At 49.6% G+C, this 16213-nt stretch overlaps 1 protein-coding gene across 2 annotated transcripts; it reads left to right on the forward strand.

Annotated features, from left to right (window-relative positions):
• The first annotated feature begins 1289 nt into the window (after positions 1-1289).
• LOC144730662 (DBH-like monooxygenase protein 1) lies at positions 1290-16017 on the forward strand. 2 transcript variants are annotated; one of them, XM_078611324.1, is made up of 13 exons: positions 1290-2315; positions 3110-3256; positions 4253-4411; positions 5652-5738; positions 6481-6657; positions 7230-7332; positions 7875-8041; positions 8185-8267; positions 10451-10547; positions 11259-11318; positions 13068-13201; positions 14046-14199; positions 14997-16017. In XM_078611324.1, exons 1-13 carry the CDS (start codon positions 1989-1991, stop codon positions 15132-15134), a joined length of 1833 nt encoding a protein of 610 aa, XP_078467450.1. In that variant the 5' UTR covers positions 1290-1988; the 3' UTR covers positions 15135-16017. The 2 variants fall into 2 exon arrangements, with proteins under 2 accessions (XP_078467450.1, XP_078467449.1); XM_078611323.1 differs by having other exon boundaries at positions 1291-2315; positions 14994-16017.
• Positions 16018-16213: the final 196 nt, after the last annotated feature.

The following is a 16213-nucleotide window of genomic DNA, read 5'->3' on the forward strand; positions in this document are numbered from 1 at the left end:
TGTCACGAATGCAATGTGTTATCAGGGTTGCACTTTTGCGGAGGGAGATAAACATTACGAAATGTACTTGCTAATTTCCTCATTGTATCTGAATTTAGGCCATTTATTTTAATAAAAGTTATATGGGAACTCCACAGGATGGTTAACAATGCCAGTCCTTGCTAGAAACGTATCCTACTCCACGTAAGCCACCTTGCCCTAGCTCTTTCCCCTTCCATTAGCTCGTGCCCTCCTACCCAGCTCACACCTCAATACTTGCCATGGTGGCGGAGGAGGTGGAGGTCTCGCCCTTGTACTCCACCACGTTCACCCACATGGTCCCTCCGGCGCTAACCCCGGATGGAATACGGAGACCAAGCTTGAATAACACAAACACACCGCAACTAAATTTGTCAAGCGACAGTAGGGAATTCTTAGTCCTAAATGGCAAGGTGCATCAGGCAACAAAACAATTTTCCACCGCACGGTCGAATGCCACCCAACATGCCAATGCACAGAGTTGCAGTGCCGGTTCCTTGCGGTTACCTCGCTCTGGAGATCACAAGAGTTACCAGGGCAAGGCGTGGGCACAGCAGGCCCTGCATGTACGATGGCCGTTGCCCCCTCCAGCCACCTCACCGCCCAAGTCGGTGAATTGCACGTCTCATTGCTCGCCGCGTGATCCGCCAACCCCCACCTCGCTCAGCCCATTCGGCACAGCACCACGACCATGGGGGATGGGCTGCTATGCTGTCAGTAACTATAGCTAAGGTGAATTACAATGTGTCACTGGTAATTATAATCGCAGGGTAAGTGTAAGTTTAGCTTCTAACCAGTCTTCTTCTTTCGTATAGCTGATGTAGATGCAGAGCAACAGCTGCAATTTCACATCCAGGTGGTCAAGCCAGACAGTCGCGTCAGGAGTAGCGGAGAGTATCGTTGTGATGTCTCCTCGTATTTGTGGATCAGGCTTTGCGTCGTTGCACGGTCTGCTCTGGATGACCACAGTCACACACTGGAGAGTTTTAAATTTTCCATTTGTAATAACCCAATAAACATTGCACGTTAAACCACCGTTAGTTAGTCCAACGGTTCCAACCACATGCAACGTTGGCTCAACATTGCATGTTTACTGGGAATACTCCTCAAAGTCATTATGCCACCTCGTTCTGGCTGGACCGAAGAGGGCCTCCTGCGAGTGTGTGTGGGAGGTACATGCGTCAGTCGTGGGAGGTACGTTCGTTGTGTTTGTGTCTGGTTGCACAAAAAACGCAACTCTCGTAGTTGCAATAATCTCCACCACCCCTACGCATGCCGGCCACAGTTCCTCAACGCCCACGCCCCGTGTCGGAACACCATCAAGCTAAGTGTAGATATAAAAACTAGCGCCTGTCCATTGCGCCAGCGTTTAGCGGATGTGGAGCGTGGCAGTGTTAACGTGAGTGTGCTGTACTAGGAACGAATTGGCATGTTTTGTTTACGTGAAAAACCTTACTAATTGGCTGTCGGGTGGTGGCGCGTTTAACGACACATTTATATTTATGCGATCTAACCCAATAAAACCTCTTCTGTCTAGTAGATGACGACAATCCGTCGAGTCACAGTCAAGTCCTGCAGTCGGTGGACTTCGTAGAGTCATTCTCTTAGTCTCGTCGACCAAAGCGGTCGGTCGCTCGTCGCTATTAAATGTTGACGAGAGGGGGCACGCTCTTTGTTCCTCCCTAATGTTACCACGTCAGCTAAAAATCACTGAACTCAGTCAATTATTTTATGTACCGTACTTATAAAGGGATTTACCATTTGCGGTCTTCTTCCTCTGTGCGCTCTCCCAGCGTTGCTAAGTTTGCTCGCTCGGCGTTTCCACTCAGACTCATCGTCAATCTCACCCCGTCACACAGCCGGCCGACTCACAGCCACAATCAGACTATACCAAGAAGAATAACATTAGTTTGGTCACTGAATAATTCGTTGGCAATCTTATCACTGGGAGCGAGAGAGGTAGCAGAGAGATGCCCTGGGGTGGAAGATCACAGTGCGACATGCCGGCCCTTTCTGCCCGGCTGTGCCTGGTGGTGGTGGTGGTGGCCTTGGTGGTTGCCCTGACGGGTGGCCCAAGTGGGGCCACGCAGCTCTCGCTGGAGAAATTCCAGCACCGTACGAAGCTGCACGAGCGCTTCTTGCTGTCGTGGAACGTCAACAGCTCCTACATCGTGTTCAAGATCGATGTGCAGACCGCTGGCTACGTGGGCTTTGGGGTGTCGAGGAAGGGCGGCATGAAGGACACGGACATGGTGGTGTGTGGGGCCGACCATGTCGGGGGCGACTACACCTGCACGGTAAGAGAGGGGAGTGTGGCGGGGGGGGCAGCCTTGGATAGGTTGTGGTCAGCCCTGTAGCATAATTACTTAAATAATAACTTTATTTAAAGAATTATCTTCTGTTTAGTGTTTAACATTGCTGCTGTTAGAGGGTGTCTGCCTCTAACTGCCCAGTAGTATCCTCCACGAGCCTCCTTCACAGAGGACGATCTTGACATCGCTGGTACCAGTCATTGGGGAGTCCAATCAGCTTAATATCCTGTACCACGGGAGCCTATTTTCTCTCCAACTTGTGCCATGCCGTTTAGCCAACTCTATCCAGCCAAAGAGAACCTGCTTGGGCATGCGGGCGAGAAGACCGAGCCAACGCAGCCTCGCCTGCTGGAAGAGCTCACTGATGGGACCGTGTCCAGAATGTTCAAGGGTCTGTGAATGTTTTAAACCAGTGCAGATGTTCCTTCATATTGAGAAAATCGAGATTCGTATGGAGTGACAGGTCAGGTAGCTTCCATACGGCGTTATGCAGCTCATGAAAAGATAATGCCGCTTGACCGATTTAGAGCGAGAACTCCGCTGCCAAACCGGAGCTGGCCATACACATACTGACCAGGTACGGAAACTTATCCATTCTCTCCATAACTGCCCCATCACTCGTGGGGAGTTGAGGATGTGGAGCATTTAATGACGTAAAATACCCAAGTAGATGCTTTTTTGTGGGCTGATGATAAGGCCTCACTCACCATCACACACTCTCACACACATTGCCTCCTATCACACGCATCATTCTCTCCCCGTCGTCCCCGTGGCGTCAGGACCGTTACTCAGCGAGTGAGACAACCCCCGTGAAGGACGACTCTCAGGATGTCCACATCTACAGCCTCAACCTCGTCAACCAGCACCGCGTGGTCACGTTCGGACGGAAGCTCAAGACTGGAGACAAGCACGACGTGGACATCACGGTGAGTCTTCATCGATTCTGTTGCATCACACGCACCGCTTTTACTTTTTTATTAATGCTTTCCAACCAGGTTTAAAAGCATCAATGCATTCTAATGTGTAGGCTTTCGTGAGCAATGTTATTCACTAGGTTGTTGGGGGGCACCTGCGTCTCCCCCCAACAACCTAGTTTTCATCATAAAGATAAAGTCGTGCGCTTACCAACGTAATGGAACATCTGTCCCTGTGACTTGTTGATCGTGATAGCGTCTGCGGGGAGAATGGGAAATTGTTGTCGTCGTCGCAAAACAAATGGCAAAGTGGTGTCGGTGGGGGCCAAGTCAATTCTGAGAATCAACACCGAATCGCCTCGTTCTCTCTCTCTCAAGCGTTCATCATATTCATCATAGACAGACAGAGAAAGTTGTTAATATATAAATATCATTTTACATCTGGAAGACCTCATTGAAAACGACATTTCGTGTGAATTTTCTCTCGTCGTTAAGTAGATGTCCTTGCTGGGGGTTCGGTTCGATGCGGACTTTCACTTGGTTGGGATTGCGGGATCGAGATAAGGCGACATAGAGCTGGCCGTGCGAGAAGACCGGCGTCTGCAGATTGATTCCAACGTAATCGAACGTCTATCCCTGCGCCACCGACGTTCATGCAGGGGGCGCGTAGGTTTGCAGCGCCCCCTGCATGAAAACAACGGGAAGTGCAGCGTTCATCATTTTCATCACATATAAAGTTGGGCGTTTATCTTATTAATAAAGATTTTTGGGTCAGAGCATTGTAAATATAAATGTGTCATTAACGATACACAATATGTGTCGGCACACACTACATGTCGTTGACACATTTATATTTACGCGATCTAATCAAAAAACCTAAAAGTCAATGCATCGTGTCCACGTACCAAATCTGTCATGTCTGCCTCATCTGTGCGTCTACGCATTACAAATCTGCGCTTGTCATTTCTGGGCGCGTACCGTGTGTGTGTCTCTGCGCCTGGCGTGCAGCACGACACGATGCGAGCGGTGTTCGCGTTCGGGAGCGACGTGGTGATCGTTCACCATGGCGCTAACCGCGGCACCAAGTCGGTGCTGCTGTTGTCGTACTCTTCGGGACGCGACGAAGTCCTGGAGCCAAGCACGACCGCCGACCTGCTCACCAGCAACGTGGCTCACCCACCGCAACGCGAGCACTCACCCACTATCGCAGGGAACACTCACTCACCGCAGGAAGCACTCACTACTACAGGAAGCACTCACTACTGCAAGTTCTACTCACGAGAGACAGCACTCACTCCTACAGGGCATACTGAAGCACCGATTATTGGTTCGGTCATAACGCTGGACGGGAGGTGGCCGGCAGGGCTTGGTGATGTCATTGGCATCATCAGCCGTGTCACGCTGGATGGGGTTCCAAGGGTTTTTCCTGCCTACAGAATGTGGGGGTGGCCACCATTTTTAGAGGGCTCAAATAATCCTCCACAAAAAATTTGTATATTGCAATTGTGAGTTGAGCAATCGACTTCATAAATGAGTCATCCCAGCTCTAGACGAAGCACACACAAGGCAAGGACGGGGGAGGCTGCAGGAAGCCTGCCCAGGCAGAGACAACACCGCAATTACGAAAGCAGCAGAAATTCAATCGCAGTTTGAAATCATTTCTGCTTTGTTGTCGTGATATATGAGAGGAAGTACCCATCGCTGAGTGACAGGCCCTCCCTAACCCCCAACAACATCCCCATCTCCCCACCTCCAGGTGCCCCCTCCCACCTTCCGCAGTCCCCCCGAGTGCGACCCCTCCCCTTCCCCACCGAGCCGTCCAGACAACCGAGTGGATTCCTGGTCGGGACCTCGAATATACAGAACTCGGGTTACCTGTCCCCCAATAACCCCCGAGTTTGTATGCAGATATATTTTTGTTACATAATAGTGATAATCCAACTACATTGATTATAACGTATACTTTTTTTTTATTGCATACAATTTTAGTGTGAAAAGTGGCCTATTTGGGATTTGTGGAATTTCACATTTACTATGACAACCACCGACACTAATTAGTAATTTATATGGTTCAATATCATGCCAGGGGACCCAGTAAACATGCCGTTGGCCCGACGTTTCATGTTAAGGACAGCACAGATAAATAATGTTTGTATGTTGAATTTCTTTCGCACCGTACGTAGCCAACTGTGCTAATCGGAAGTGCGGGGGAAGGACAACTAAAAAAAGATACTATGTTTGTACTGCACTTCTATGCTCCCACACCTATGCTGTCTTCATAAACACGCACTGAATTAGCGTGAAGTACGGTAAAATAACCCTCACACGATCCGCGTGGCATTGGGGAGGCCCTCATCCAGCACATTACACCATGGGTCTTCGCCGGCCGTGCTTTCTGTCGTTGCAGTTCAAGATCCCTTCGGACAAAAACACCTTCTACTTGTGCACGATGTTCAAGCTGCCCGTGCTGACAGAAAAACACCATCTCATTAAGGCAAGGGTCCAACGGGGCCAAGTGGCCTCCACGCTCTCACAATGTCTGATGAGGCCACCCGGTCACTGGGGCCTAGTGAGGGAGGGGGGGCAGGTACACGCCGGGGACCATGTCACGCGTTCTTGAGATGCTGGCGAGACGGGTTGTGAATGTGACGTCTGATTCTGGTTGCAATGTCTCGTATCGGTTCTGGGGGCTGTAATGCCTGTAAGCTTGTGTCTATTTCAGACCCAGCTGGCAGTGTCGATTTGTCTACCCTACCACATCTGTTCACCATGACCCACCAACTCCCTCTTCCCCTTCCTCTCTCACCATCAATTGTCCCATCTTCCCCATCCACCTCCCAGATCCTTTTCCCACTCATTCACATTCATCAACCACCTCGACACGCTGCCACTGCTCCAAAATTGCTCCAACCTCCCACCCCTCCAGTCACTCACCTGTCTTTTCCTTCCCCACCCCAGCATCTTAATCTCCCACCTCCATCTTCCACTCGATCGCACACCTCCATCTCACACTCGTCCACCCACCTGCATCTCCCAGTCCTCCAACTTCCCACCTTCATACCAGTCCCTCACCTTCATCTCTCGCCCACATCTCCCACTCTCGTACCTCATTCTCCCATTCTATTACCTTCATCCTCAATTTTCCCACCCGGATCTCTCACTTCCCTCTGCTAATCCTCCACCCTCTCCACCTACACATCTCACTGGTACCCCCTCCCCCCCTCTCTGGAGGGTAGGTGGAAGCAGTGGTGACGAATGGCAGCGAGCCATACGTGCACCACATGATCCTCTACCGCTGTGCCGCCAACATCAATGGCTCGGACAAGCAGCAGAACCAGTGCTACCATCCCAACATGCCCGAGCCATTCTGGAAGTGCCAGGGCATCACGGTGGCGTGGGCTATCGGTGGCGAGGTAACCGCCGCCGACCTCGCACCCGACGATCCAAAACCCATCCATGACTCCGAACCGACGTGGAAAATACATTCTATTTACTGAGAGGGTTTCTGCCTCTGATATACATTGCAACAAAACCAGGACATGTCAGCGGGAAGGAAAATATCACGCTATGCGTGAATGCATTGTCCTGAGCTGTGTATTATTAGGGAACTTGATGCAAGGTGCCAGACATTTTTATTTTACTTTTAATATTAAATGTAAAAACCGTGAATCTCAAGTGTAATCCGTGAGACTTGACATGTGTGGGGTAGTGGTGGGGGGTGTAGAAGGGCAGCAGGTGAAGTGTGACGAGTGTGCGACGATCGGTTAGATAGTGGCTGACGGGCAAGGTAGGAGTGGGGCAGCTTCATGAATACCACCATCCCTCTTAGAGCAACATCAAACAGTTTTCCTTTTAAGTCCACGGTGTTTTGGACGAACGTGTTGGGTTATTTTGTTGTTTGTGCTTGTGCACCACTACCAATGCATCAGCAGCGACGTCACCGGATGATTTGTTAAAAGCGCGGTCGTTGTTTCCTGGCGCCCAGGCGTTCGTGTACCCCAAGGACGTTGGCTACTCATTGGGCACGAATGGTGACCCCCAGTACGTCCTGCTCGAGATCCATTACGACAACCCCAACCTCGCCACCGGTGAGGTCAGGGCTCGGGCGCTGAGGACACAGGGTCAGAGGGCATGATATTCCGGGTGTGGGATCAGGGTGCGGGGTCAGGGCACAAGGCCCACATCTGGAGGTGACCAGGTGGATTAGGGCAGGGTCCTTCATGCAAGATTCTCTGACAAGCCACAATGTAAAAAAACATGTGCTGGTGGGCAGCATGACATCACATAGGGAAGGAGTTATCACTGAAACACTCGCACTGCATTGATTACGGCAAGTCCTCGCTTAATGCATGCTGTTCACACTAGAACGCCTTTTCGCTATGACGCGGTTCCTCCCATTAGGCAACACCTTTCGCACAAGGCAGAAACCACAACGTTATGACGTGGAACGCGCACCGTTATGACGTGGAATGCGCCCCGTTATGACGCGGAACGCGCCCCGTTGTGACGCGGTTTTTGAGCGGTGGACGACAAACTACGTTCATAAGTTGCGTGGTTGAGCGGTACAGTGATACAACGAGGGCTTGTGTTGTAACCATACAACACGACACTGCCTGTCGCCCCCCTTCAGGTGTCGTGGATAACTCCGGCTTCCGGCTCTTCTACACCAACCAACTCCGCAGGTACGACGCGGGGATCATAGAAGTGGGGGTGGACCCGAGCCCCTACCACATCATCCCCCCACACGTCTCCGGCTTCGTTAGCCACGGCCTGTGCACCACGGCGCTCCTGCAGGATGTGAGTTATCTTCGTTGGGACCCTTGTCTTTGGCCGAGGGCCCAACAGCACTGTCGCATATCCCACGCTAAAACAAACGCACGCGTAGGCGCCCCTACGACGAGGCATGGTGGCCCATCTGCCCGTCTCGTTGCTGCATGCAGGGCCACGTGTCGCGTGTGTACGTGTTCGCCGCGCTGCTGCACGCGCATCTGGCCGGGAGAAAAATTCACGTGCGCCACTTCCGGTGAGTGTGAGTCACTTCCGGTGAGTGTGAGACACTTCCGGTGAGTGTAAGTCACTTCCGGTGAGTGCGTGTAATGGTGCCTGTGCATTGGCACAGTTTGTGCATCTGGCAATCACCTCGGCAAGTCAACCCATGGCACCTGGGTCTGCCCCATGGCACCTGGGTCTGCCCCATGGCACCTGGGTCTGCCCCATGGCACCTGGGTCTGCCCCATGGCACCTGGGTCTGCCCCATGGCACATGGGTCTGCCTCATTACCTGTCAGCGAGTCTTCGACACTTCGCGTGACCTCAAAAGTGCACCTAGTCTGGCACAAGCGCCATGGTGACGCCATCGCCATTTAGTGACGAATGGCGTTGCTGTGCGAAATAAAAACAAAATCCCAAATGCATTATATAGTCGGACCGATATCAAACCATGGACCACACACATGCTGACACCGCAGGCCATTCACCTGGATCAGAGTTTCAGATACTCACCAGGCCACTCCATGACTCCGTCCACTCACCGACCTCGACACGAACTTGTCGACGTTTGTAGCCGGTCCGCCCTATCCGCTCTCCTCCCGCCGTGAATCCTTGCGAGGTCAACTAAATAGACAACAGCGACGATAAAAATAATAAAAGTTCGGAGACGATGAGTAGACTCTGCGTTGTTCTGTCCAACAGATGCAATGGCGATCAGAAACGCACCCCGGGTTACAACACTGCAGCTCAAATTCTCAGCTCGAAATCCGCCCAAATCTCAATTATGATAAAAGCTGCTGATATCGAACAACATTTAACATTGATATTATTTAACAAACATTTAACAAGACACATTTTAACATCTTCCCAAAACATCTGTAGCACCTACTACAGCTCCTGATAATACTGCCTAAACGAGACAATACACAGTTATATTTTTTATATCAAATTATATTAACATGTAAATTAGAGAAATCATATTTTACTGACAATAAACATAACATCATTCTGAAACCCAAATCGGGAATGTCACCTGTGCAAGGTCACCCGTGGCCGCTCGCCCCACGAGCTCAATGTTAGAATGAGCTCCAAGGCAGCCATTTTGTGCCTTCCAAATGAACAGCGCAATACCAAATGTTATAAACTATTACAAAAACTTCTTTCATCACCAAAACACCATGATCATCTTCAAACACCGTTATATTAATTGATTCGAGTTGGAGTGATCAAAATAAACAAGTAATTAATGCTCGAAATAATAATTAAATAACTCGCTACGACGCGAGACGCCATCTTTCTTTATTCGATTTCCCGCGCAAAATAGTCGAACAATATTTACGTGTAAAAAATTAGAATAGGTTTTACCCTCTCTGGAATAAAAAAAGGTGGTAAGATGTTTAAACACTAAATATAAACCTTTTCCAAGGGATCAAATCTTATACAACTAAAAAAAAAGTGAAAATCTTGTACCTGCAATCGTGACCACACACCCCCACAACCACAACACCGCAGCAGAATTCCTGTCAATAGGATTCAGCGTTAACATTGTAGACCCAATTACTGCGAGTATTTGATATATTTAAATCAACTTTATTATCAAAGTCTTAATTGTGCATATCTTCATTACCACCAGCAGCTCAATCGACAGTCAATTAACATTACCGAGTTCCTGTCAGCCAATTGACTGAAACAACACGACGATGATAATTGTTTTTTTACCCTTTTATCTGGCAACAAAACTGACACATTTTTTACAAGGAGTCATGTTTGTATAGACCACAATACCTGCAGTCATAACGCAAACAAAAACATAACTCTCATAATGAATGCACTGTCCTTGAAGTTGATTGGTCCACACCCGAGACAAGCTCGGGTGTGGACCAATCAATAAGGAAAGCTGTCTCGGGTGTGGACCAATCAACTTAAAGGACAGTGCATTCATTATGAGAATTGTGTTTTTTGTTTGCGTTATGATTGCAGGTATTGTGGTCTATGCAAACATGACTCCTCGTAAAAAAGCTGTCAGTTTTGTTGCCAGATAAAAGGGTAAAAAACCAATTATCATATTTTTTTACTGGCAAATGAGGTACTAATGATGTAAACACGACGATGGTCGCACGGCTTTCACGTCGCCGTGTGGAGCGTGCCATGGGGACGCTGCCTAGGACATGGGCCGCGTTGCTGTGCTCATGAGGAGGCGGCCCGCGTGGTTTTCCAGGGCCGGGGAGGAGATTGGAAGTATCGGTGAAGACAACACCTACGACTTCAACTTTCAGGAGAGCAGATACTTCCCACAGCACATTGAAGTGTTTGCGGTGAGCAGTACAACTCCTAGCACCGGCTGCTCTTCTCTCAACATCTTCTTCCACTTCGTATTGAGCGAAATCTGCGTCATTTTCAGTTTGAATTGCATATTCTCTATTGTTTTTGAGGGGGGAGGGGGGCAGTGAAGTGGAGCTCTTAACCTGGTAACCTGAGTTTGAATCCTGGCCACGGCTAACATCCGTGGCGAGCGAAAGCCGAGCCCATCATCCATGGTCCCACCACTTCACAAACCCGCGCTGATCGGTGCGGTGGAGTACGGGCAAGCGATCAGCGCAAGCCGCACGGCACGGGAAGGCATTCATCCAGCAGTGGATTTTGAACGCACTGAAAGCCTGGCGGTGAGTAAACGCCTCGGTTCGAGGTAACGAGCTGTCGGTCTGTGCAGAGGGAAGCCAGTGTCCAGCATCATGGGGTCTGTGTCACTATGACACTGTGACGTGGTGTGTGTGACACTGTGACGTGATGTGTGTGACACTGTGACGTGTCATTGTGGCAGTGTGACGTGGTGTGTGTGACACTGTGACACTGTGACGTGGTGTGTGTGATGTGCTGTGACAGTGTGACGTACTGTGACGTGGTGTGTGTTACTGTGACAGTGTGACGTGGTGTGTATGTCACTATGCCACTGTGACGTGGTGTGTGCGTCACTGTGACATTGTGACGTGCTGTGACACTGTGACGTGTGTGTGCCACGGTGACAGGGCGATGTGCTGGTGGTGGAATGCACCTATGACACGGAGGAGAGGAAGAACATCACCACTGTAAGTACCACGCAGCACGGCGTACCGATTGCGAACACGCTCGCGGTTCTAAAGTGCGCTCGCGGTTCTAGGTGGGTGAGGGAGGGGCAAAGAATGCGGCATGGATACCGTGCGGGAGAAATTATAAATGTGCGCGGCGACCATCAGCGGACAAAACACTCCGATACGCAACGTGACAACACGAGCCTTGCTGACACAATAAAAATACACAATAAAAATACACAATATCCAACAAATGCCTTCGCAAAACACACCGATACATCACAAACAAATGCCCAAGGAACACAAAACACGCAACGACACCAGGAACCGCATGCCTTGCTAACAGACAACACACTGACACACAGCGTGAAACACAAATGCCATGCTAAAACCGCTTTGACTAGAGGCATGGACATGTGATCTCTCTGTTTATTGTGGCCCTCAAGTACCCTTAGTCAAGTTTGAGGCTGGCAGGGATCAGTGATCTTGATTAGAGGGCCGCCATACCTAACAAGTTGAGAACCACTGATCGATACCGTCGGGACCGAGTTCGCACATAGGCTTTCCCAACCGATCTAATGATCCATAACAGTTTATTCATTGAGTTGTGGAGATATGATGCCAATTAGAGCTAAAACCTGCTCACAACTGATGATGCTGGGTTGTAATCTCCAGCAAAACGAATTAAATTGTTAAATGTTGCTTGCTTTTGAACATAACCAGGTCTTGCTCAAAACAAACTCGACTGGCGCATTTTCCTGGGTGACAACTTGACTCGATTGTCTGTGTCTGGTGGTCGAGAGTGCACAGCCCGAGTTGACGGACCCGCACGACGACCCAAGTCCAAAAAACGAATAACGAATCAGTGGTGGACCGAGTGGAGTGAATTCGGATGACCTACAATTTGCTGGAAAGCTGACAAGTCTACACCAATGTAGTGAAATGGAATCCTTTAACTAGAAAAATCTGAAAACTAAAAATATTTAACTTTAGTTTTTAAAACTGGTCCTAATCATGTTTGTATTTGGGTGTTTTTAAAAGTGTTGAATCCATAATTGGCGTCATATTTTAAATAACTTCATTTGTACTATATTTTTACAACACTGAAGACAATCATAAATGGACAGAGTTCGCTGAATGAGTAAAACAGCAACTGAGTGAAAAAGTGACATGCTCATGTTCTAGAAGGGCTAGGAAGTTGACATTTAGAACAGCCATATGGTCGATATTTAAAACTAGAAAAAGAAACTAACTTTAGGAATGTTTGACTGCCTACATTGTAATCAGTCTTACTCACAGGGGCAGGATTGGCCAAAACTTCTCAAAATCTTGCACCAAACACATACCAACATCGTTACCATCGTTAACACATTCATATTCTTCACGACACTCAATTATTATTTTGTGCTATGTATCATATAACTTTGCGTTGAATTCGGACCCATATCTTACAGAGAGGGTACTTGCCTTTAAACATCTGGCAATCCAACAGCATTGGCTTAAGGCAAGCCTGACATTCAATGGTGAGACATTGAATGTCTAAATCGGTCAAGAGTTTAGTTTGGATTGAACCAAAGCTGCTGAAATTATGTACTCACAGAAGGCCGTGCGGCCAATGCGATGCATACAAAGTATTAGTTATATTTGTTAATGCGGAGACAAAACGATGGGAAGGAGGCGGTACTTATTTTGTTTGATAACATTCTCGGCGACAATGCACGGTGAATATTCTGCGTTCGGAACGTACGATGGCTCCTGTCGCCCCAGGGAGGCTTCGAGACGCTGCAAGAGATGTGCCTGGCGTACCTGCACTACTACCCGCGCGTCTCGCTCGCGCGCTGCCGCAGCATCCCCAACGTGCCGACGCTCGCTCGCAACCTCCTCGGCTGCGAAGTGACCAAGTGAGGCCATCTTCTTGGTTCTTTCGGTAAAGTTACATAGAAGGAAAGACAGCCCTGTTCTTCACCCGAGGACGGCTGCTTGCATTGTGGCCGAAACGTCGTGATAATTGTATTTAATTATGTTTTATTTTTATTCTTTTATTATTTCCCTTCTACGTGACTTTACCGAAAGAACCAAGAAGATGAATCCCTGCAGTCACGAAAGCTTTAAATCGGAACCAAGTGAGGCCGATCGCCCGGCACCAACTCGGCGGTTGAAATGGGTGGAAGCGCGCGCGCGTTTTAGTGGCCACGGTGAAACTCTGGCGAGGTGCCACCCTGGCAGTTCCAGGCAAGTGTGTGGCTGACCTCGAGGTGCAAAGGCCTCACGGTCAAAAATCAGCAAAAGCAGCATCAGCCACAGGATCACTCGAAGCTCCAAAGTTGTGAAATTTTCCAGGCCGGTCGTCTGGGTTCCCCTGGCAGCTCTGGGACTCCAAATTTATTATTCGAGTCGCGTTGAGAGAGACACGTCCCAGCCCTGTTTAAAAAAAACCGTGCCTCCCTCTCGCCCATCCTGGCTCCTCTGTTTCCCCGTAACCTCTTCCTCCACACCGGAGGCTTTAAAGACTGGGGCCTTGGGTTCCAGTGACCGAGCAGGCAGACCGCTGCACACGAGATGTACTCACCACCGTGAGGCTCACCACCGTGAGACTCAGCACTGTGAAACTCCCCCCCCGCCCCCGCCATGAGACCGACCACCACATGACACACTCACCACCACACACCACGCGCGGAGACTCGCAAACACACGTCACGGTGCCGAGCCGGGCGTGACCCCCACGACCGCCGTGTGAGTTCGCAGGCAAAGCAACAAGTACACGGTGACGTCCCCTGAGAGGCACAAGGGGCGGCTTCTGGAGGCGGTGGTGGCCGAGTTCGCGTGGAGCGCGGACCGCGTGACGCAGTACGAGCGCCTCCTGCGGGACACGGACTACGACGTGAAGCTCTACCTCTCGGTGGGCCACCGCGTCACCGCCCCTCTTCCTGCTGCTGCTGAGCCACACAATCCCGACACTGCACCAGATAACATCTGAACACATTCGACAGGAGCACCGTGGTATTAAAGGGATACATTCACCGCATTCCCCCATCTCACCCTCGGTCTCCCTCGACACCTGCCCTGCACATCGGCCGACCACTTCGAAACAGCCCACAAATGGAACGTGTCCATGACTGCCAGCATCTTGGCTGTACTAAATGGTACTGGAGGGGGGGGGGGGGGAGGCTAGTATTTTCTTTCTGGTGACAATGTCCTGTGATTTGATTGCGTTGAGATATACCCCTGTCATCATTGTAAGGGCCTCTGCGAGAGCCTTTTTATCTGTGCTGGGTCTGAGTGCCTCGTACCGTAACAGAAGCAGACAACTGTCTCCCAAACACAGGGGGAGACGCTGCTGCTGCCGCTCGCGTCGGCGGTTAACCACAAGAGGAGGTGGCTGTGAAAAGTCAATTATCACGGGGCTCGTATAGTCACGGGTCTTACTTTGTGCAAGATCACTTTCGTGCATGACACAGGCCTAGGTATGAAATTCTCGACGATCCGAATGTTTGTTTTGGATTGATCCGAAAAAACACAAGTTATGTCGCCACACTTTGTCTGCCAAAATTGGTCTCTGGTGGCATCAGGTAACATCAGGATTGTTAGCACGCAGACGCATCACATTACATAATTTAAAGGCTACACTTTACATGAGTATATCATGTAAATAACCATAAAATCTGACTCGCGCGTTGCGTGCCGTGCGTTTAGAAGAACCACACGTGGCTGTACGAGACGGCGAAGCTGCCCGGAGCGCGGAGCGCGGGGAGCCGGGGCGACGCAGGGCACCCTCGCCCGTGGCGTCTCGGGTTTGAACTCCTCACAGTCGCCGTGGCCCTCCTCCTCCTGTGACCACCGCACCCCCTGGCCACCACCCTGCCCCGACGTAGCGCTGTGCGGTGACCAACAGGGATTCACTCCGCGCAGGGTCACTCAATTCACCCACGTGGTATCACTTCTCACATTCACTCCACATAGAATTATTCCACGTAGGTGTGCATAAATGTACGCACAGAAGCTCACATACGCCCTCCTGCACACAAGGGATGTTCTAAACGTGTTCCGTGCCAGCACACAAGTGACGTGGTCCATCGGTTCACTCCCCATAATGAATGTAAATGATAAGTGAATCATATATTGACTGAACATGGCGTGAATATAATGACGCGGTCGCATTATTGCATGATTATTGACAAGTGTTTTCTGGCAAATTAACAAGAACATTTAAATGTGTAAATATTTTTTTTACATGACGCCTTCTGTTTTGCAGGAATTATTTTACGTAATTCGTCATATTTCTACGCTCTGCATTAATTCTCAAAAATGCTCCTCTTGCTATTCTGCGCAGCGTCCCGTAAGCAACGCCACTCGCATCTCCACGCTTAACGAGTTGTACCGCGTAAATAGATGAAACTCACCGCCCTCTGAATTTCCCCTCCCTCGATGTCCACTGAAGTGTCAGTGGCTCAAGGATCTAACCGCATAAAATCGATTCCCATGCTGACAAAACCCGCATCGGTTATTGTGTGTGTATGAATTATTTTGATCTGTATCTGCTGTAGTGGCAACAAGTGATACACGCATACATAGTAGACAACATGTAGAAATACAAGGTGATATATAAACCAGGTAAAAACTCAACGCATTCGTCAATAATGCGACCTTAAAAGAGAAAATAAAAAATCAGCGACATCACAGGCCTTCGTGGTATGCAATAAAGCGAACTACACACAAATTGGGCGTTGATGTGGCTCAGTGGCTGGTGTCGTTATTTGTCAAATGCTGACCGCCATGTCTCCTAACGCGAAAGCGAGACAAGTGATGTGAAACGGAGTGGTCAGTGTTGATTTCTCGTAAATATTTGGTCGGAAACGTTTGGATCCTTCACCGGTTTTCCGAAATTTTCTCTAAAATGTTTCACTTGTTCAAGA

This window comes from Lampetra planeri, chromosome 36 (assembly GCF_965212315.1).
Source record: "Lampetra planeri chromosome 36, kcLamPlan1.2.h2, whole genome shotgun sequence".
NCBI classification, from domain to species: Eukaryota; Metazoa; Chordata; class Hyperoartia; order Petromyzontiformes; family Petromyzontidae; genus Lampetra; species Lampetra planeri.

What these genes read in the sequence shown, in the direction of transcription:
- LOC144730662 (XM_078611323.1), top strand. Translation starts at nt 1,989, where the DNA reads ATGCCCTGGGGTGGAAGATCACAGTGCGACATGCCGGCCCTTTCTGCC. An exon ending in AGCACGACGTGGACATCACG is followed by an intron (nt 3,257 to 4,252) that starts GTGAGTCTTCAT and finishes CCTGGCGTGCAG; the next exon opens with CACGACACGATGCGAGCGGT. An exon ending in AGAGGAAGAACATCACCACT is followed by an intron (nt 11,319 to 13,067) that starts GTAAGTACCACG and finishes CTGTCGCCCCAG; the next exon opens with GGAGGCTTCGAGACGCTGCA.